Source organism: Epinephelus fuscoguttatus, linkage group LG19, assembly GCF_011397635.1.
Source record: "Epinephelus fuscoguttatus linkage group LG19, E.fuscoguttatus.final_Chr_v1".
In the NCBI taxonomy this organism is placed as follows: domain Eukaryota; kingdom Metazoa; phylum Chordata; class Actinopteri; order Perciformes; family Serranidae; genus Epinephelus; species Epinephelus fuscoguttatus.
The window spans coordinates 4,046,916-4,070,822 of record NC_064770.1 but is presented as its reverse complement, the minus strand read 5'-3'; the positions used below and the strand labels follow the sequence as shown (position 1 = coordinate 4,070,822).

The 23,907-nt window shown below is 39.5% G+C and overlaps 1 protein-coding gene across 6 annotated transcripts in view; it reads right to left on the bottom strand.

Moving 5' to 3' along the window:
- Positions 1-2,762: 2,762 nt before the first annotated feature.
- Positions 2,763-23,907, bottom strand: part of nbr1b (NBR1 autophagy cargo receptor b) — a 56,038-nt gene continuing 34,893 nt past the window's right edge. For 3 of the 6 annotated variants that reach the window (XM_049560181.1, XM_049560183.1, XM_049560185.1), the window contains 7 exons: positions 22,484-22,756; positions 19,540-19,750; positions 19,058-19,309; positions 18,391-18,476; positions 16,684-16,762; positions 12,227-12,320; positions 2,763-9,250 (listed from right to left, as the gene is read on the bottom strand). In XM_049560181.1, coding sequence (XP_049416138.1) covers positions 9,077-9,250; positions 12,227-12,320; positions 16,684-16,762; positions 18,391-18,476; positions 19,058-19,309; positions 19,540-19,750; positions 22,484-22,756 — 1,169 coding nt within the window. In that variant the 3' untranslated portion in view covers positions 2,763-9,076. The remainder of the gene's footprint in view (positions 9,251-12,226; positions 12,321-16,683; positions 16,763-18,390; positions 18,477-19,057; positions 19,310-19,539; positions 19,751-22,483; positions 22,757-23,907) is intronic. The other 3 variants (XM_049560182.1, XM_049560184.1, XM_049560186.1) reach the window with 1 other exon arrangement.

Below are 23,907 nucleotides of genomic sequence, written 5' to 3'. Positions count from 1 at the left end.
TGTTTAGTTGTTAAGCCATTTCTCATAAGTATAGACATTCACTGTATATCCACTTTTCTACATGTGGCTGCTGCTGGCTTGAGTCTTGACTCTCTTGTTATCAATAACTTGCAATGCTGAGATAAATGTTTAAAGTCCAAATATATATATATATATATATATATATATATGAACAGGTCAATAAAACAGGTTTCAAAATTCAAAATACCTTGTAAACAAATGAACAAATGAAATATTCAGTATTACAAATTTTCTTTGGTTACTTTTTATTCAATCATTTTTTAAAGTTATGATCTCACTGCTGGTAAAACAAAAGAAACCTAAACGGTTTGCTCCTGCAGCCACACACCTGGGCCAGAGAAAAAAGAGGGAGAGAAGGAGAGAGAGCGAGTTTCTGTCTTTGATGAATGAAGCCTTATTGTTTTGCTGCTATTAAACAATGAGAGACATGTTTTCTAAATATATATAAATATTCACACTACTGCGCACGGGGAGACAGAGACCTGCTCTGCTCCAGACACACTCAGCACCTTGGACAGCACGGCGCACCTGACTGTTGTCGATGTGTACATGTTAATTTGATTTCAGTCATTTTGTTTTAAATCTGGACATGTGCAGATGGACTCAGCCAGTGCTAAGAAAGGTCCTATGCCTGCCTGTTGGAGAGATAGAAAGAAGATTAAAGCGTCAAATTGCGGTAAAAGATTCTGTATAAAAGACAGGCTACAACTTTTTTTCCTTGTAAATTTACCCTAATGTCAGTACCCTATGACTCTATGGTGTAATAGACTAGCATCCTGTTTTACTGAATTCTGTACATGTTTCAAGACAGTAGAGCACTGTCATACTAAACACCATTAGCCTACATTTTGACGATGTGCTGTAATGTTATCACGCAGGGAATTGCAAACCCCGAACAACTACAGGTCCTTGGAGGCTCTCAACTTTTTCTAGTGGCTAAACAATTTAATACTGTTTGGATAAAGCACTAGATCCCTTGTGTTTATCCAGAAACAGCCGCAAAATCACTATCGCCAAACCCACCAGACACTGTGTAAATAAACAGTAACTGTAGTGTGAATAGAGCCAGCAAATTTTCACATCTAACTGTGAGAATCAAAACAGATAAACAGAAAAACAAACTAGGATGGTTTCTGTGAGTTTTATTTTGTTTCTATCGACTTTGAATGAAGCATGTGTTACAATGATAAAATTACTGTTTATTTAGATGTCTGGTGTGTTGCGATAGTGATTAGTGATTATGGGACTGTTTCTCTTTAAACAAAAAGGATCTTTCTCTTCAACAAAAAGGTTTGTTTCTGTATGGATCCTTTCCACAATCTTGTCAGACATTAATCTTAGCATGTCTGTGGCAAAAACGGGCACTTGTGTTTTACATTGCAGCCTGACTGCTCAGTACTGGACCAGTGTCAAAAAATGTTGTTTCCATTAATCACATAAACACTTAAACATGGGAAAGTAAGTAACAGGTTGAGAAATACCTTTTAACTCTGGATTTTTAAATTTGTTTGACGTGCACAAAGCTACACAGCAACTCTTCAGCGTGGTAGTATATGCTTTGATTTTCCCCTTGGAATAAAAATATGTCACCTTTTTTTGGCATTCTAAAAATACCGACTGCATCTTTGCAACTTTCGTGGTTATTGGAATAATTTGTAATGAACTGTTTATACAACTAGTTTCATATGACATTCATAAGATGAATTTTAAAAGCTGAAAATAAAAACAAACTTTTAATTCCAGGCTTCTTAAAGCCCTTCCCATGTTAGGGCCCCTGAGAGTTATGTCTGTGATGCCACTGAGTGCTACCTCAAATTGTTATTCTTTTGCATGTTTTATCCTTGCAATATGGGCTGGGATTAAATGGACAATTTTCTACTGTTAAGCCCCAGAGCAAAAGCGCACTACAGTATATAGACAAGGGTGTCTACATACTTTTGGCCTGATAGTGGATAATAAAAAAGGATTTATTATCCAGTTAGAAATATTTCAAAATTTCTTGAATCAGATGCAACATTAAGTCTTACAACTCAGACGCCAGAACAAAAACATTGGGATTCTATACGTTTCTGCAAACCAAGTTAAGTTATGTAGTGAATACGTCTGAACTTCGCATTTCAACAGTTCTCTGGTAACATGATTAGGTTTAGGCACAAAAACCACTTGGTTATGGTAAGGAAAAGATCATTATTTGGCTTCAAATACCCAGTTTTGGGGACACAATCCCTACTGGAAAAGCAGTGATGTCTCAGTAAAAAGAAAAACATTTTTGTGGCACTATCCCTGCTGGAAAAATGGCAATGGGTTGCTACTAAACACCCATTTTTGGTGCATTAAAAGCTGCTGGAAACACAGCAATGCCTCCTTAAATCACAACCAGTATTATAATTTGTTGGCCTTCAATAGTGGTTTGCGACTTGACAGGTGTCTCGTCTAGATGTCACTTCATCCACCATTCCCATAACCTCCAGATGACAAAGTCAGCTCATATACTATGTTACTTTAGAAACATTGATATGATACATATGAAACATACACATGTAACATATTCGTGGTTTGCAGAAATGTACAATGCCAACATGCTCTTCTGGCAACTGGACTGAGTGTTACACAGTATGTAAAGCTGGCGACCCCATGTCCTCATTGGGACTGTGCTTCCTATTGAGAACCATGCTTGTCCTTTAGCAGACAGTGTTATGTCTTCATACCACTACAAAGGAAAATGACTCAGGAATCCCTCATTAGTGTAATGACTTTAATTGGAGACAGACTATTTATACATCATAACCATGTTCATAAAGTGCAACACAGAAAAAAAGCTCAAACTACCCAGCTTTTCTCTTCCTCTATAAATACTTCACTTGTATTCATACCCCGATATGAAAATATTTCACCTGACTGTCCCTTATGGAACACATACATGTCAGTTTAAAGCAAAATGACATACAGTATAGTATGTGAAACACTCCACCTTCATTGAGTGCACATTTCAGCCAGGTTCCATCTCACCATGTAGGAGTTTGGATTAGACATGTGCAGCAGGGTTTCATTGATTATGCACAGGGGAACAGTATGTCTTTTAAAGGGACTGTGGCGAGATTCGGTTGAGTGTAGATGATACAAAATGTACACTAAATCCTGGAATACATGATGAGAAGTTCGTGTAAACTATGATGGATATGAGTTTACTACAGGAACTGTGTATATGTAGCAGGAGATTAACTAAAAGGACACCTCCAAAAAGCAAACAACAAAACGGAAAAAAAACCAAAAACAACAAACATATAAAATGTGTCATTGCCATATTTCCTTTTAAAACACTTGTCACCAAGACATGATCAAATTAGGGATAGGTATTTTTTCATTGTTCCTGATGCTCACGTAACTCTTGGCAGGAAAGCAAATGAGCAACTTTAACAAATGATCAAATTATTCCTTTAAACTTCATTGTAGAATTTGTGTCTATGGATTACAGTGACTTTTATTTGACTTTGCAGCCTGGCAAAAAAAAAAAAAAATAATAAAAAAAAAAATAAAATGCAGAATTAACATATTTTTTGGACCACTCATTTATGTATTACATATACACAAAATTAATCATAATCCTACAAGTACTGTTTTTTTAAATCATGTCTTCAACTCCAAACCTAAGTCCTTCAAGTCTTTGCCCTAATGGCAAACAGAAAGACGATCCTCAATCAATCTGGTAACTTTTTTTTTCCAAAGGAAAAACACTAACACACACATACAGCAGAGCAAATTCAACCACCACACAGTAAGCCTATAAGTACAACATCATCACCAAACAGTCTTCAAGCATTCGAAGCTAAAGCATCTTAAACAATCTTAACTTAAACTAATAAAGTCAACTGATAGTCATTGCTTCCAACTAGGAGCTTTTGTATATATTCATACATATGTGAAGGGAAAAAAAAACACATTTTCACATTGTTACACACTGTTTGATTCCAGTTTAAGATGGAATGACCTCACTGTAACTGTACATACTCTACCAAAAGAAGCACATGTCCATTAGGAGTATTAGCCCCCACACCAGATCACTTTAAAGAAGCACAAGACAGATGACAGGTGTACAAAATCATATAAGGACACGTGAGCTTTGCTGAGTGGATTCAACTCAGCGTAGCTGGATCCTATCTGAGGTCATCACCCCATCTGACTCAGATAAATACAGTCACTTTAAAGCAGCCATTTCTCTCTGACTGATTTGTAAAGATCTGTGTCACACGTGATGTTAAAAGAGAAATACAGTGAACAAAATCCAGGGAGAGTCTTCATTTTCAAATTTTTTTAACCTCAGTACACTTCAAAGGAAGAGTTTGTTACATCATCTAGGATTGCTTTCATTACTGTGGTTTGGTTTATTTGGTTTGGACCAAGTGACAAACTTCAGGGCTGAAAAATTAAGCCAACATGGAAATACCCGAAACTGCAGTTCCTTGAATGGCCACTTGAGGTTGGCTCCAAAAGCGAGTCACTCTCCATAGGCCCTCATATTAAAATGCCCAACTTAACAGCAGAAATAAACATGTTTACAGCCTGGTACAAAAAACAGGTTTGGTCTCTCTAGCTAAATTTCCCATGCATGACAACTACACGCAGATAAGTCTTTATTTAACTCACCTTTGAAAATGTAATTAAGGCTTAAAGTTAGGCATAATTAAGGGCGTGGCTGCTTTCAGTGACAAGTGGGTGCCATCCATTGAAAAGTTGCTATCACAATGATAATGCTGGTTAGAAATGTCTCCATGGTGTAACCCCAGATTCACAAAGGATAGTTGTAGCCGTAGCTGTCGCTATTTAACTGTGTTTTCGGTTCATGAAAGTAACATTTCATCACCTAAAAAAAAGTCTTGTTCAGCATTTTGTTGTACTAAAAGACCCTTTAAGGAGTTGGATATTCGATTCTTCTGGTAAAAACAATTGGTTGAATGGTTTGAATCCTGTTTTTTGCTGGTAAAATTTAGCATTAGCATTATCACGGTTAACTGTAGCTGTAAATGCACTGCGCTAACCAAGTTAGCAGCTAACGTTAAAGTAGGCTCCACCCCTTGTCAAAGTATTGTCACTTTTGGCTCCAAAAAACTAAGATCGCGATGGTCAAAATGCCTGACTCGAGGCTTCAAAACTGGAGTGCACAAATCAATGGGTGACGAAATGGAGGCTATGTCCATTATTTTATTTCAATCTATAGTCTGTACCAAGGGGGAAAACAGACCTACTGGAGCTCTTATTTCTGGTCTGTTTCATGTTTTATGAACTGGCTTGGTACAAATTAACCAAAAGCTGTAGATGAAGTCATACTGACTGACAGGTAACTTATTCAGAAAATTCTGCTGATGTCATCCTGCTTCCTAAGCACTAGACTTGAAGGAGACTCTGAGACCAGACTTTTCACCCTGCCTTTAAGTATGGCCATTCAGAATGAGTAGGACAACAGATTGTACAAACTAGCTCCTTTGAAGCATTCTGAGACCTTTACTCTGACCAGGAGATTCATGGAAAACAGAGGATCTTTACTGTGAGAGCTAGCTAACATGTTTAAGACAATAAACAGGTCCAGGGAATGTGTGTAAGAGGGCAAAGTCAATACTGGAGAAAAACAGTTGATGTTGACTGAATGGTCCCTGTGTCCTGTAAGCTTTTAAGCGCAAACACTCTCTCCAAATCCAAAGTTCATTGGGGAATGTTTTTTTCTACTTTCAGTAGTCATCTACTCATTGTCAGTAGATTATGCATACAGTACAGTTAGAGGTGTGTGAAAACCCTCCAGTGATATAGGCATAATTTATAAAATGATCATATTAAGAAGAATGCAGCCATACTCTACAATACTTGAACCTAAAAGAGCACAGAGGATCACTTTGTACCAGGCTCTGAGGATCATGATATACTTGCTTTTTACCAACATGAATGTATAGACAAATGTCTCCAACACAAATAAGGTAGAATTAATCACATACTTGCCTGCGTACAATACCAGGGGTAAATATAATTCTACATCATAATATAGATATACTTCATGAGTAGGTGAATTTTCCAATAACATTTCTGGAAAATCAATTGACAAATTGTTTAAGGATAAAATAACCAGATTGGAATGTCTGATTTGGGCCGATCTAATAACTTAATACATGACAAATGAAGGTATTTTCTAACTGCTCACATAATCAAAAGTCACATCACGCAAAAATCTAAATCCCCTTTCCCACTGCACAAAAAACATTAACACCAGCCAGCATCTGACTTTTGTATGTAACAGGAAAGGTTACAATTGCCATTTACACACAGATCAAATTACTCTGCAGTCATGGGTATTTATCGGTTCTGGCTCCAATCAGCACTGATGGAAATTCAACACTTGGGTGAACATCCTAATTTTAGCACCATTACTGGTGAGATGCAATGACGTGCCACCACAAAATACTGCCCATCTCTGTCCAAGCAGTGCTCAAACATCAATCTAAATTAGTGTGCACCAAGTTTGAAAGAGACACCAAATAAGTAAAATATAACTAAAAAGAATTAACCCCGTAGAGTTTTCACAGGCCTCCTTGCTGCTTTCTACAGTTTACTAACCTGTTTTCCAACCTGCCCATGATGTGAAATGTAACACACCACTAAAAGAAAGGCATGCTTGTCTGCTGCAGAGTCATATATATAGCTCTGGTCAACTGGCAATAGAGTCTGTCGTCTATTTCATTAGAAAAAAACCTGCGTACATGTTCTAATTTTGGTGGCAAAGGGGTATAATACTGTCACTAAATAGTCCAGCTCATTGATTTGCAACACTGCCTGCAAAAACAAGCCTGGCACAACAGGAGACATACAGTTCCCTCTGTTAAATTTATCAACTCATCGTGTATATTCTATTGTCCCCCAACCCTAGCCTAGATGATTAAAAAGAATATCCTCAAGGGGGAACATTGAGTAGTACCTCACAAGCCTAACGCGGAGATCTAAATCCGACTCATACCTGCATTAGTTTACCTGTTTATACCTGGTATTGACATGCATCTTGGGTGATCCGATCACAAGTGGACAGCACTAAATACAGGTGTAAACAACCACCAGGATGCACTGTGATCAGATCACTCAAACCACTCTGGGATGCATTTTACTACAAATCTTTTCTAGTGTAAACGCTAATGCATCTGATGCATCCCCTACACGAATATGCGTTTCCTCAGAAAGCAAAGGCATTGCCAACCACACTATCTCTCTCTGATTAGTTAGTACTCCTTGTTGCCTTCATTGGTTGGGTTGGTTAGGTTTAGGCCTGAAGAGTGGGACTGGTTAGGGTAAGAATGTCATGGTTAGCCGTTCAGACTACATCATCAGGGCACGACGTGGTGGCTGTTCTGGTGTCAACATGCTAACACTCTCTAACTTGTCAATTTAAGGACCAGTTGAATGAATTTTTGCATGACCATCCATCAATTTGCCCAGTGGAAGGAGATATCTTGAATTCTGCTGATAGCGGTATGTCCAGCTGTACCTTCACAACCACTAAGGTGACTAGTGAGAATGCTAATGAGCAGTTAGCAAGAGTGTGGATATAGTAACTGTGCACAGGGCCGTTTGACCTTCTAGCAGAAGTGTCGTAGGAAGTAACGAAATCTGAACACAAGTGGTCAGCTGGAGACGCATTATAAACACGTGTGAAAAGCAATGTGTCTTGGTTGTTCACGTGTGTTCAAATCGCTGAAACACATGCTGATACCAGGTGTAAACAGGCTTTTCAAGTCCCAACCCGACAGAGACCAACTGGTACTGCCAAATTTGACCCAAGCTATGAACTGATCCTTACCTTGCCAAACTAATGCAACACATTGCTGCACTCTTTGTCTTGCATACAGTATCTACTGTGTGACAAAAATGAATTCAGTTAATTGGCACATTTTAAAATAACCAAATCCAACCTAAGTCCAAACCTGGGCCTAGAGTTCTGCTACCCAGACCCAGGCGATACTCCACAAGTTTACTATTTTTTTGAATGTCAAGGCCATTGCAGAAATAGCAAAGAATACCTCTATTAGATTCTCTTAGCTTAGCTACATCTTGGGGAATGTGCAACGGTCATTTCTGAGGATGCATACAAACAACATGCCAAAAGAACCATCATGCTTACACAAACACGTAGCTAAAAGGAAGTATATCAGTGCTCCGAGCTGTCTGGTGTATGGCAATAGCACACCTTTACTTCAATGTGGATTTTCAATGTGTAACTGACTAGCATGTGAACACATGCTCTGACTAAGTGGTACTGTACCACAGTGATCTATGATGTAGATCTCCCCGCTATTGTACTAACTGGGATGTGTATATTATCTCACTGCTCTGTGCTTCATCAGTGTCCCAGGTAAAAGAGCAAAGCAGGAACGTGCTATGTGTAGCATTTCAACACTAACAAGTCATAGCCATGATTATTTTGATGTGAGAATACTTACCTCTGCTAGCCACAAAGCTGCATCTTACACAAACTGTAAATTATGTTACATTACTTTCCAGCATAGAAATGAAACTGTTCAGGAATTGATGGTGACACAACTTAACATTAGCATACTGTGTCACATTAAAATAAATATTTGCTGTTACTGACACCTTTTATATTTCTCCTTGCTTTTCAAAAAATGGAGCAAGGCCCTCTTTGTAGGCTGAGGTTGGACTCATGGGATATGTGGTCTAAACTTTAGGAAATGCTAAATGCTACACATAGCTCCTCTGAGACTTTAAGAATGTGTCTCTTTCTTTATCTCTCTTAAATTCCTATGTAAAGCAGCTGCCCTGCCGCTATCAAGGCCTAAGCTGAAAGTAATACTACAGACAGTGGGTGTTTGATCCCAGAGTGTTTGCTGGAATGTCTTCTTATATGGTCATAGAGTAGACTGATCTCCATCCAACTGTTCCAATTATACAAGAGATGGGCAAAAGGAGGAAGGCAAAAAGGTAGATGAGCAGAACTGAACTCCTCTCTTCCAGTCTTTCCTCCTCTCCTCCTCTCTTCCTCCTACACTTCTTCCTCTCTGTCTTGTCAGTAGCGTGTAGAGTACCAGTCATTGTCAGTCATCTGAACGAGCTCGTTGACCACGTCCAGCAAGTTGTAGTTGTATTTTTTCAGCAGCCTTTGGTTAAGCGGCCGGTCACCGAAACCCATCTCCACCAGCACAGCCATCATGGTGTCCTGGGTGGAAGAATCCACTGGAGGCTGTGTAGAAAGAAGATCTTATCAGTCTATGAAATCTGACATGCCAGAGAGCTGAAGATAACTTGAGCTGATGACAACTATGCTTGTTACTGTGAGTGCAATAAAATCTCCTCGAGGAAAAAGCCAATACTTTATCAATACAGCTGATCAGCAACAGGTAACCTTTTGGAGAAAAGTTCAGTCTGCTCTGTCCACAGTCTCTCATTACCACTATTATGATGTTATAAACAAGCACACAGCGCTTTCCATCTCATAGCAAATTGTTACTAACAAGCTGAAACAACAGCAGCTGTTAAAATGGTTTAGCTTCATGTGACCTGCAGGCAGCGAGTCTCCTCAGCCGCGGAGGGAGGAGCAGAGAGGACAGCAGGACTGATACTGACTGATGTCTTTGTTCTTTATTCTTTCTAAACTTCACTCAGTATTGTGATTTCAGGAATATGATTTATTTTATTGACATTTTCATTTTGTTTCCAGTGACATTATATTGTGAGTTTATATTGTGACTTTGCTGTTTTAATATTACTGTTGCTGCTCTAGAAACATTTAGTTATAAAGTATTCAGTTTTAATCCTGTTGTGAATTTATTCTTTTAAAAAATAACTTCTTGTAAATGTTACGCTATTAGTTCTCTGAGAATCTCTTTCACATACTAGCAAAAATTGGTATTGTTACTGAAAAATCACAAATCGAATCGATATCGGATCAAATCGGGACCCCTTGAATCGGAATCGAATCGTTTCAGGAAATCTGTGGCGATACCCAGCCCTACTGTAGTGCTCCTAATGGCATTTGCAAGTATCCACTGCGGCTTAAGTAAACAACTAATCAGATGAGAAACATATTTTAGTGTACTGCTTAGCTGTAAAATACGAAAGTTTTGCTCTGGCCAGTGGACAGTGCTTCATTTCAACTTGACTGTTTTCATGTCATGGTTTTCCGGATCACAAACGTTGTCATTTTACAGTTAAACAGTCACTAAAATATTTTTCCAAAAACATTTGAGGTGAGAAACAGGCAATGCAGTGACAGAATCTTTTATATTTATTTATATGATTGATTGATTGATGATTTATATTTGATCAGCGCTGCCCAGTTTGACAGTTTTCAGCCATGGTGGATTTTTGCAAATGCCATTAGAAGCACTTGTAAGAGAAATAGGGATGGGAATCAAGAACCGGTTCCTGTTAAGGACTGGTTCCATCTGGTTCAATTCATCGACATCATTAACCTTAATGCTTATTCCCCTATCGATTCTTTTCACGCCGAATCTTTACGTCGATGACGCACGTCACGCTCGTCAGTCAGCAGCATATTAAACAACAAAGAAGACGTAATGGCGGTGAGACAGAAGCGGTCCAAAGCGTGGCTTCAATTCACCAAGAATACTCGCAGCGCAACGTGCAATTTATGCAGCACCGTAATTACATGCAAGGGCGGAAACACCACCAACTAGGCCTGAACAATAGTATATGCTTTAAGCATCGCCATCATGAAGCACATGTGCAATATTTACATCCCGGGCTTGCGATGTGGCTTGCATCACTCTGCTTAAATTGCAGAGTGATGTGCGTAAAACTCGCTTCCGTTTTAATGACAGACCAACAAAAGATGTCTAATTTAGTGGAATAAAGAATAAACGGCCTATTCAAGGGCTGGAATTTGTTATTTAGGCTCCGCTCCTTTGACAGTACAGTGTACAGTGCCGTGCTGTAGGTTCGGGCCAGGCTCGGTTATAATTGTCTCGGACTCTGGAAAATGCGACCCGAGCCACGCTCTAGTGTGCTCACCTGTGTGTGTGTGTGTGTGTGTGTGTGTGTGTGTGTGTGTGTGTGTGTGCATGTGTTTGTTTGTGTGTATGTGTGTGTGTGTGTATGTGCGCATCGGAGCCGAACTCTGCCGCGCGCAATACAGAGAGACAGAAATGACAGGCCGTCGTGTAAACAATATAAGTCATCACGTTATAAGGTGAAACGTTTCACCGTATAACACGATAAACAGCATATTGTTATATTATTATATGAAGCGTTCCTCGTGCAAATTCATATAACTTTAGTTTATGAAGAGATAAGAGGGAGCCCTCTCCTCTCTCACAGGTGTGTGAATTGACCTGGATATGAAGCTTCTGTAGTGCCAAATAATATAACGGTAGTTACTAAGAAAGCAGCGATCATATTTCAGGAGTGGCGGTGCGCCGCTGCATATAGGGGAAACTCTGAAAGAGATGGTGGTTTCACTGAACAAATGCCTATTTTCAGCACATTTTATGCTGTTGCATTCAAAGCAGTATCATCCTAATAATTCCAGAATGATTAATTCTCACCAAGTAGAGCTACTGAAGTCATTTGGTGGAAAAAAATGCATCCTTAAAAAAAATATATAAATTGCAATATATATCACTGGGGGCAAAAAAATCGCAATGTCAATTTTTCCCAGTATCGTGCAGCCCTACCACCAACATGCTGAAGCATTTGTCGTGTGTGTAACTTTATTTGACATAGATGAAAACAAATGCTGTAGAAATATTATTTCATTTGTTCTATTTAAGATGATAGCAGTGGACCAGGTTTTTAAAGCCAAAACATGATCTTTTCTTAACCATAACCATGTGGTTTTGTGCCTAAACCTAACCACACGTTGAGCTGGTGTTGTTGAAACCTTAAATTTCAATGTATCTGCTATGTAATACTTTACAAATGCAACTTACTAGCGGTTTGCTAAAATGTACAATGCCAACATTTTTCTGGTGATCGCAGACCTTATCCATAATTTACAGAAATAGGAAAATGTTGCATCATAAAAATATAGGTTTAGCCTTGATATTGGCAAACACCTAATATTGAAGGACTCGGACTCAAATCAGACCCAAGAAAAATTTGGCTGGAATCTCCCCTTTTATGTACTTTGAGATAACCGTGAACTTCCTAACAACATGAGGCGTGAAATAAGATTGTAAGATATAAACTGCTTGCTGACCTGTGTAGGGCCTTGTCCAGTGAACAGAGCTTTGTAGGCAGAGGCAGCTACTGACAGAGCTCCTTTCACCAGACCACTGGTGATGCCTGGGTGCCTGAGAAGAGACAATAAAGAGGTTACATCCAAAATGTGTCTCAGTGCTGCCCTCTTGTGTCACTTTCCATAAACTACATAGTTATTAAGCTCTTCAAACATGATGCAATACATTACTGACTACTACTAATATTACAACACAGAACATAGGTTTGAAAAAGGAAAATAAATAACAAATTTTGACTTTTGTCTTTACAGAAAAAACTTTCTCTGAAAATTAAGCTATTGTCATCAACAGTGCTAACAAGCTTGCTACCTGACCGTCGGCAAGCATTAGCTATTTTGTTTGCTCAGATAAAAGTCTTGAATTAAATCATGTACAATTGTGCTAACAGTTGGTAGAGCGGATTGTCCACTAGTCCTCCAGTCTGCATGCTGAATTATCCTTGGGTGAGATACTGAACCCCAAATTGCTCCCAGATGGCTGTTCTATTGGTGTGTAAGTGTGTGGGAATGGTTACTCAGTTGTAGGTGGGGCTTTGTACGGTAGCACCAGTGTGCGAATGTGATGTAGTGTAAAAGTGCTTTGAGTGGTTTTTAGTTAAATTTTAGTTTTAGTCTAGTCTTTGTGTCAAACTGTTATTTTAGTTTTTATTAGTTTTAGTCATGTTCATACTAAAGTCAACTAAAAGTCTGAGCATTTTAGTCTTATTTTAGTCAGAATAATCCATGACTATTTTCGTCTCGTTTTAGTTGACGAAAACTGATGACATTTTAGTCTAGATTTAGTAAATGAAAATTGTATTTTAGTCAGTTTTTAGTAATGCAATTCTATTATACCCAGTCAATATAGTATAATTAAGTACCTAGTATAGTATAACCAAACCAAAATTTTCTTTTCTAAATTAGCTCCCAGTTAGAGCTATATATATTTATTTATACAACAGTTAGTTCCGACCGAGTAATTTGATTGGACGAGAGGCATTCCGTGAGTGCTGGTATAGAGTATAACATCACTGGGACATGTAACAGTAAAATCACTCCGTTCACAGGTGTCATAAATATAAATACAGCCGTTAATTCACCAACTGTCACACTCGCTACATTGACACAAACTGACACTATAGCGTTACACCAAGAAGATGGATATTTTCCCCCAAATTACATTTGAATTAAATTATGAGTGGTCGTCAGGAGAGGACAAAGAAAAGGAAAGCCAGGACTCTTCTGTGCAGACCTCCAGGTGTGTTTGTGTAACACCAGCCGACCTCAACAAACTGGAGAGGAGAAAAAATTAAGCGATAACGGACAGGAATTATCAATGATCATCTGATGAGGATGAGGGAGAGTGGAAGCTGAATCCGGCCGTGCCAACATCCAGGTTTGCCAACGTTTCATCAGCTGAACTGGACGAAGTTACACAGTTGCAGATTAATGTAAATACAAAGTAGCTTGTGAGTTCCTGATGTGTGTGCCGCGTTGCCTGGCAGCAGACTGGGGGAACTGTTTTTTTTTCGCGGAGCTACATAACATACTTAAAAATTTATTTCATCACCTTTTGTTAACATTTCCTTACTCAGCATTGCTGTTTAACCCTATGGGCCCTAGGCGTTTTTGGGGTATTTTTACTGCCTTTACTTTTAAGCTCATATCACAGTCATTATAAAGGCTACATACACATGCTATATCTTGTTTTTTTTTTTCAATCTGGGCTAACCAGATTTGCCATCATTTCATGTCCTTCTATGTGCCTGTATTTTATATTAATTTTATATCAATGAAAAAAACAAATCTGTGTTACTAAATTCTTACATTTTTACATTTATCTCATTATTAGCAAGTTGGAAAATGACATATTCTGCCATATATGAAGAGGGGAGACTCTCTGGAATGTGGCAGTATAAGAACCATGATGGTGGGACATTCTGTCACTACACAGCTGTCCAAAACATGTTGTTTGTGCCAGGCGGACATGATTGCCAGTATTTTTTCATTATTTCAAGAAATTCCATTGACTCATTCACGAGTCAAAAATGTGTTTTATCTGAAAGAAATATGCAATATTTACATCTAAGATCATAGAAAAATAGTCAACCAAGTGCAGTGATGTCCTCCAAGATAATACTTGTTTTTCAGTTTCAGTTATATACTGGGGAGACATTTTGGGCATCGGTGGGTAGGGGGGGGGCACGTGTCCCCCTCAATGTATATGGTGACTGCGGCCCTGTCAGCATGCATTAGGCTGCAGTTGTCTGGGTGCGCAAAGGTGAAGTGGCTGGTCTTGTCATACAAAGTTTGATGGAGTGTCAACTGGACAATATGGAGATATTTGCATCTTGAAAGCCGGACTACAAATGTGAATAGACAGGGAGAAACACGCGCAAGCCTAAGACGTGGTAAGATACGATATTCCTCACTATATGAAGTGACTGATAACAAGATTTGTATAATGGATTGTAAAGAAATTCGTCAGGTTTTTATTTTGTAGACAATTGATCTGGATTTATAGCATGATGGGATGACAGCACAATGATGTGTGGTATCATTGGAAAGCTCTGCTCCTGTGCTTTCATGTGATATGCGTGGCATTTCTGTGCGAGCCTGCATTCATGAGTAACCCATCCAAGAGTAATGTGTGTGCAAAGCTGTATGAAAGCTCTGTTATATATAATTTTAGTGTAAATTTATCATTTTTTGCTTTGAAAACATTGGACTACCGACAAGTGCTTGGCCTTGTCGGAAAGCTACAGTTCTGCTGTTTCACGTGATATGCGTGGCTTCTCACTATGACGCATGGTCGCGGAGAAAATTAGTAGAAAAGAACAGGTGTGAATTTGGACGCACTATGCATCATTCGGGCCCATAGGGTTAAGCTGTTGTTGAACTGTTGTATAAAAGCAATATCACATGAGAGTGAGTGATGTTGTACTGTATATCTTCACGGCTGTAATCCCTCTGCGCAGTGCGACGCACAGCCTAGGAAACAGAAATACTGCAAAATAATAACGCGACTAAACATTATAACGTTATTTTGTCTCGTCTCGTTTTGGTCAACAAAAATGAAGAGACATTTTAGTAGAGGTTTTATTTTGTAAATCACATTTAGTCTCATTTTTATTCGTCAACAATATTGCATTATATATTTAATTATAGTTATCGTCACATGACCACCATTTACGTTGCGTCTCGTCTCATTTTCGTCACGTGATAAAGGTTCGTTGACAACGATATTTAGTCATACTTTTCGTTGATGAAAGCAACACTAAGAACAGCGCTATACAAGTGCAGTCCACTCACCATTAACAATAGTAAGTAATAATAATAGTAATAATAGAACAAAATGCCAGGAGAGTAAACAGACCAATACAAAACAGAAAGAAGTTCTGGAGTTTTTGTGACTCTGTGAAAATGAGCCAGCTAGCTCATGCATCAGTGCTTAGCTTACCAGCTACAATAGTTCCCTAACTAGCCACCACCAAGTTTTTAGAACAACATCTTGCCCTGTACCATTTTCTGTTGTGACCAGGTTTTTATGCAAAACAGTTTCACTGCCATGGTTCTCTGCCCTAAAACAGTGGATCGCCCCCTCTCAGTTGGGAGAGAGTGAGGGAGTCCAAGTATGCCAGGGTCTTGTTCACTAGTGAGTGTAAAATGGAGCATGAGATGGATCGGCAGTTTGGCACAGTGTCTGACTCTGCAGAAATGCGGGCGCTGTGCTGGACCACCATAGTGAAGAGAAAGCTGGGCTGCAAGGCAAAGTTTTCCATTTACTGGTTCATCTACGTCCCAACCCTCACCTATGGTCATGAGCTCAGGGTAGTGACCAAAAGAATGACATCGCAGATACAAGCAGGTGAAGTGAGTTCCCTCTGTAGGGTGGCTGGGCTCAGCCTTAGAGATAGGGGGAGGAGCTCAGACATGCAGAGGGAGCTTGGAGTAGAGCCGCTGCCCCTTCACGTCGAGAGGGGTCAGCTGAGGTGGTTCAGGCATCTGATCAGGATGGCGTCTGGGTGCCTCCCATCAGAGGTGTTTCAGGCATATCCCACTGGTAGAAGGCCCTGGGGCAGACCCAGAACATGCTGGAGGGATTACATATCTCATCTGGCCTGGAAATGCCTTGGGGTTTCCCAGGAGGAGCTGAAAACATCGCTCAAGCATCGCTGGTGAGAGGGATGTCTTGGGTGCTTTGCTCAGCCTGCTGCCCCCACGACCCGGCCCCAGATAAGCGAATGAAAATGGAAATGGAAAATGGAGTTTCACTTAAACGGAGTGAAATGGCATTAATAAGCTTGGGCTAGAGGGCCTTGATACAGCCAGTAGAACGATGTTTCCTTTATTCAACAAGCTGATGCTCTTGTAGACTATATATGCTGGTTTGAGTTTGACTGTGTGTCAGAATGTGAATGTGTGTGTGTCTGTGACACCTGGGGTCTTCAGGGTTGTCCTCCTCTATGTCCTCAGTAGCTTCATTATCATTTGTCGGAGCTTGTTCAGGACCAGAGGCTGTGGGAGAAACATCACATTATCCTCCACTCCTTCATACATCAATCCAGTTTAAAAAGTAAAACATATCTTTATTCCCATCTATATCTGTCAACATCTGTGAAACACTTAGTCAATACCAGCAAAAATTACAAGATGCTAAAAGCAGCCGTGCCTCAGTGCTGCAAGCTGCGAGTGTGGCTGAAGACTGTTAGGGCCAAAGTTTGTGTTTTTGTTATATTACATTTGACGCAATTGGTTTTGTTTTCACACTGCAATTATGCAAGTGCATTAAAGGACTATACATGACACATCTACAGTGTATGTCCTGTTGTCATCCCCTACGTGTGTTGTTTCTCACAATAATTGCAATTGATTTGTTTGTAGACGAGTGTCTGCTGTCCAAGTGTCGTCCATTCAAAGGTAGCTGTTGATATCAAAGGTAGCTTTCTATCATAGTTAGAATGAATGAAGAAAAAATGAGTCTTTATAAAATCATTGGACCAAATGTCAGTTATACATTTGGTCTCCTACTCTCCTTGTGTGCTATTGCAGTTTATTCTGTTCCTTTTTCCAGTTCTACAGATAGCCTGCCAGAACTTCCTGTAATTGGTCTGAAAGTCTAGAATGTAAAAAAAAAAAAAAAAAAAAGTTTTGACACTGGAAACAAACTGTACCATTGTTCAGTTTTATCTGGGCCAGGGTTTGGTCTGGGAGAGGGTTCAAACCTATTTTATTTTTATTTAACCTTTATTTAAACAGGTAATTGATACATTGGGTGTGTTCGAAATCACTCACTACTCACTATATAGTCCACTATATAGTGACTTCGCCACTTTGTAGTGCTGTCCGAATGTACAGCGAGAATTATTATGCCCTATATTGCGCTAAAGGAACGGGCGGACTGTTTGGTACGGACAAAATAGATACACAGATGAGAGAGAGTAACTCAATTGCTACCTGTTGTACATGTTTTACTTTCGATGATATGTTTGAAGTTTATTTTACTGTTTTTTAGGACAGGTTGCAATCCCCCTGCTCTTTGTCCTCCTGTCTGTCTGCCAGTAAAATGTTAATATGTTTAATAGGAGCAGAGCAGTGCATAACAATACAAACGGCCACAAAGTACTTTGTAATGTTCTTTATTAATTGGGAGAAAATAAACGTACATTATAACATAATGTATTTATTACATATATGCATGTCAGCATTTGTTATGAATTAAGCCAACATTGATATGATATGTGTTAGTTGTGCAACAGCAATGACGTTATTAACGACACCGACAAAATAACCTGAGTAGTCTCTGAAAGTGTTTTTCATGTTCCAGATGAGTTCACTTTAAAGTCCTCTACATTGAACTCCCTGTATAGTGAGAAGGGAGTAGTGAATGAGTGAATGATTTCGAACACAGCTAATGAGTTTCATTCCCAAGAGTGGCCTGGTCAACACAGAAAAGCATACAAAGTTAAAGACAAACCGGACATACATACAAAGACAAAATATAATTAAAAGTAAAAAATTCCAAAGTGGTAGTAATTCTGGTTAGATCAAAAGGGAAAAGTCTTAAAATCCAGACTAAACAAGCTAGGTGTGAAACAGCCCATAGTCTTGTTATATCATTGGCAGTAATGCAGTGATATGCTTACCATCCTCAGTTTGGTACAATTCAGAACTGTCTTCCCCTTGCCCGGCAGCAGCAGGGTCAACATCTGTTTCTACACTGCTTCCTGGACTGCACAACAAGAGCGAGACATATTTTAAATATTTACAACCAGTGCAACAAACACTGGGGACCGACATAAAATTACCGACAGTTTAACAACTGTCGGTAAAGCTCAAAATTTCCTCCTTCTACTTCCTGTTTGAGTCCTACTAAGAATGGGAGTGATGATGACCTTTGAGGCACCTAAAGCCTTTATGTGAAATAACTGCAAAGGAAGTGCAGTGTTTCATTGATAGTAGCTTAACAAAAAAACGTTGGTGCCACTGGAAATAATATGTGAAAAAAATTAGCACTGTGTCTCAAGTGTCACAGCAGCAGAGTGGTGATATGACATAACTGTGTTGCTGGAATTAGCATTATGTATATTATACTGAATTTATCAAGACAAAAGGTAAACATAGAGATGATGAGTTTGCATCAGAAGCAAATAAAAAAGGGACGGATTAAAAAACTACGGGGCTTCTTATGACAGGATGAAATATACTTGTAAAAATCAGAGGAAACTAGAAGTAAAGGCATATCTCAAATATAAGCCTGTTCCAAATAAAGGCCTGCAGTCGCTTGGTTTGTATCCCATGCAACATACTGACCTTGGTGTGACGATGGCTGTAGGTGGTGCTACCACTTCAGGTGTCAGCGGCTCATCATCCAGTGTCTGAGACGTACAAAGCATGTCATTGGCGCTGCTGGTGCCTGACACCCCTGTCCCTGGAGCTGCTGCAGCTTCATCTGCCTCATCCAACTCCTCCTGTGTGGTGGAACTGTGTAGGTGGTCTAGCGATGGGGTTTCTAGATCTGTGGGGGTCTTAGCTGGGATGTCACCAGGCTGGGACAAAGCAGAGCTGCAATGGGACACAGAGTGGGAAAACTGAAAAGAATGTGGCCATGTTGGAGGTCCTCAATTCATTTTTTAAAATACATCTAAACCATATTGGTCTTGTGTATAAATTCTACTTGCTTGTAACCATGTTTCTGCAGGCACCACAGATTTTATTGACAGCAGATTCCCATCGTCTGAACTGAAACTGCACGGTGACAGGTGCTGTTCCTGCCCAGCCAACGAGTCACATACCTGTACATGGACTCCCCCAGTGGCCGACTGGTATCAAAGCAGTCAGGGAGAATGATGATGTAATCCTCTGAGGAGGTGGAGGAGGAGCGACTCCTCGTCCCGTCTCTCTTCTCCTCTACTTCTTTCTCCTTCTTCTCCTCTGGACCTTTCTCTCTCTGCTTCACCCTGGACTCCACACTGATGTTCTCCATGTGTGACTCCTCACCTTCAACTATGTTAGGATCAACAAAATTACAAAGTTTCGCAGATGATACAGAGAATATTTACCATCAAAATTCTGCATCACTGCAATTTCTTAAAACTTTTAAAACTGCTTGGACAAGATTGTGGCTATAAAATGCTGTTTAAAGATCCAATCGGCCTATTTAATAAGTATATGAGTCACTACTTCAGTCATAACACAATGGACTGGAAGTCCTCAACTCTGAGCCATTATGAATAGTTCAATATAATTTTGCTTTTCTAAAATCCTGCCATTACCTCTTGATGAATAACATGTCTAAGACAAGACTAGAACCAAACTAGAATTACCACCTCATGGTTGTACGTCTCCGCCAATTGATCAAGCTGCAGTTACAGTTTACATTCATGTCTGTCCAGACTCACATGTAGCCATGACAGTGACAATGCTTCAAATATGGATGCTGCTGCAAAAAAAGCTACAAATTAAAATCATGGTTGCTTCACGAATCTTCAACTCGATAGCACATCTGATCTACAATGGATGAGACACCCAAGCTGGACACCCAAGGTTAGTGTCACCAATTCATTATCTGACCAAATGTCTCCCCTTCTGTTCCTGAGTTATGGTGCTAAATAATGGCCAGAAAAGAGTTTTTGCAAAACATTATAATTAGGGGTGTAAATCACCAGTTTCATCATGATACAATATTATATCTATTCTTTGGACAACTATATCTTATTTTCCGATATTACAAAGTCTGCCATGATACGATTTCGATTCGATCTGATTCAGGGGTTGATATTAGGCAATGTGCCCATTTAACAAAGTCTGTTACAGAAGATGCTGCCTTCTGCTTTTTTGTTTTTTTTTACTTTTGGCCATAAAAGATGAAAACAACACATAATTAAGAACTACGGTAAAGTTCACTTTAAACTGCTTCCACTAACACGAATAAAACAGCAAATGGGAGAAGTTAACCTTCAGGGCTTTCTGTCAGAGAGACATTTCTGGAAGAAATTTTTTCATTTTAAACCAAACCATCCTCTTTTTCATAAAACTTCAGGAATTTCTGGCTTAAAGCCCTACAGGAAAACTTCTCCAAACAGCCATAAAACACAACAACAAGATCATCCAACAACAGTATCCCATTCAGCTCAGTAATTACTGTCAAGCTTTATGGACAAAACAATTGATTTTTGCTTATCACTCATAATTAGCTCAGCATGTTTACATTGCATAAATTAGCCTAGTGCCTAGCAGATGTTTTTCCTCTACTCATGGCTTAACAAATTACATGTAACATTATCATTTCTTCCTCACCGATGGGTTAAGTCACTGTTTCTCCTGACAGAACAGCACAGTTGAATTTCAGCCTGCATGCACAGTTTTTCAGCTGAACATTGTTGAAACAGAACAGCTAATGTTGCTAAAGCAAGAAGTTAGCGGAGTTTGATGCTCCTTCAGGCAGGTACGTCGTGTTTTATCTCCCAAAATATCTCTTGTTCAAAAGTTGATTTGGCTGCTTGAACTGTTGCACTGATGTTATAAGAAGCATCTCACATTCAGTAATGTTCTGTCTCTGTCAGTAATGCTATGTGACAAACAGCAACCTCCTGGGCTGAAAAATGAAGCCAACGCGGAAGTGCCAAAAATTGCAGTTCCTTGAATGGCCACCTGAAACTGGCTCCAAGAGTGAGTCAATCCACATGGACCATGATAAAATGCTCAGCTTTACAGCAGAAATTAACATGTTTACAGCCTGGTACAAAAAAATATATATATAAAAAAAATAAATTAATTATTAATTTAAAAAAAATTATTATTAGAAAAAATTGTTGTAAAATAATTTCAACATTCATGACAACAATACAGGGGCTGAATTTTTATACAACTCACCCATTTACATTTAATTAAGGCTTAAAATTATGCATATTTATGGACATGGCCACTTGGAGTGACAGGCTTTCTGCAAAGTGTCACTACAGTCCATGGGTCAGATCCACCCCTCGCTCCTCTATAGCTCCACCCTGTCATCAAAAGCACTTCTGGATCAAAAAATCCAACACGGCGACAGTTGAAATGCCAAACATACGGCTTCATCCATTGGTGGCTATGTCGATTATTTTATACAGTCAATACATCTGACTTTTTTGAAAGAAAAAGATTTATGGACTAAATTAATTTACAATCCACTGAGAATTGCACAAGGAGCAGCAACAAAGCATCTGAAAGCATGCAGGCAGCACTCTGACATTGATAAAAAGGTAAGCTAACATTATCAATTGCTGTGGATGTAATGGCTAACATAACTTTCAGTTGTCTGTCTTTTGTGATGCAATCAGAATAAGAAAGTTCCAGGATTACTGTCGGCAGACAAATTACAAAAAACTGATTAAAACTGATATGCATCCTTAACAAAAGACCAAATCTGATATAACCTTAAATGCACCTGTTAACAAGGCTGATTAGCTTAAAATAAGATGAGGGCAAAATACAAGTCAACGTTTTTTCACTTCTTTAGTGCTGTAAAAACATTTCCCCTTTTACTGATTTAGTTATCATTACTTCAAATGAACTGAAGACAAAAGATAACGCCCCCTAAACACTACTAAGACTTGTTCAAGTTTTTGCAGCGTCCCCTGGAGTCCCCTCCATGTTTACAGCCTACCTAGTTTGCTGCTTCCTGTTTGGTGCTGGAAAGAGCACAACTATTGGTTGCTGACAATGTTGACAATGTTGTATTAACATATTACCACACACCTTTGGTTGTGTGCTCCTGCACCGTGGAGGACCTGGGCGGAGCAAGGAGAGGGGTCGGTGCAGAGCTGGGGCCGGGTCCTGAGGTCAGGGCCACAGAAAGCGGAGCAGGCAGGGAGACTTTCAACGGGGGAAGGAGAGAAGCTTTCAGCATGGCTGGTGGTTTCAAGGATTTTTCAGAGGTGCTGGGGCTGCTGTCTGGGCTTTCTTCTGTTGTCACTGTTTTACTCTTCACACAGGAGGAGGAGGAGCCACCCTGAGCAGCCGGACGCACTACTGGGGGCAAACAGGAGATCCACTGTTTGATACTGTTCTGTAATACTTTTATCTTTCACATGCAGCAGCAGGCAGAGTGAAAATATAATTATTGCCTCGCAGTTACCTCCGCAAACATATCAGGCTGCAAAAACATGGATGTTGATCTTGAGTTATGGCCAAAATATGTTTTGTGACATCACACTGACCTTAACCTCTGACCATCAAAAACAAGTTAAGTTCATCGTTAAGTCCAGCCAGACATACGTGCCAAATTTCAAGAAATTCTCTCAAGGTGTTTTTGTGATACTGCGTTAACAAGAATGTGACTGACAAGGTCACAGTGACCTTGACCTTTCACATTTGGCCACCAAATTCTGATCAGTCCATCCTTGAATCAAAGTGGATGTCTGTGCCACATTGAAGACATTTTCTCATGCTGTTCTTGAGATATCACCTTGAAGAGAATGGTATGGACGTACAGATGGACAACCCAAAAACATAATGTCTTAGGCCATGGCTATCGCTGGCATGGAGGCATAAAACCTCTGCTGGAGCTGAATATAAAAATAGAATATAGATGTCACACACAGTGTTTTTCAACTGATTATCACAACATCAATTAGCCTTCATCATTGGGAGAATATTTAATTGATCAACAGAGCCAAAGGCAACTTTTAAAGACATGCCAAATGTCCAATCATCTCTCACAGAGGTGGACAGCTATATGATAGTACCGCATATTTCAGTCACTAAGGCATGTCATAATGTTATCTTAAAAATATGTCATCTGTCCTTTTCCAAATGTCTTTAACAGTACCACAGAAATAAGGAGGCTGAAAATCTTAAACCTCAGACACAACCTGCCTCTGCACCCTTGAAAGTTGGCACAGAGCAGGCACAAAGTAGTGCCCAGGTCCAACCTTGTGTTTTCCAGGCAGTTAAAGACGCAGCATGTGTACGGCCCCTAAGTCCTCTTAATGTAGCTATACCTTTGCTTGCTAGTTAACCAGTGTTTTGCTGACATTAGCCAACTTTAGATGTGTAAACAACGTAATTTGTCTGTGAAGATTTTGACACCAACGCAATGTGTCGAGTGTCACTTTTACAGGTCCACCAGCTATGTCCTTTAACCATTTTCAAATTCTCTTCAACATCAAGAAACCCAGCAC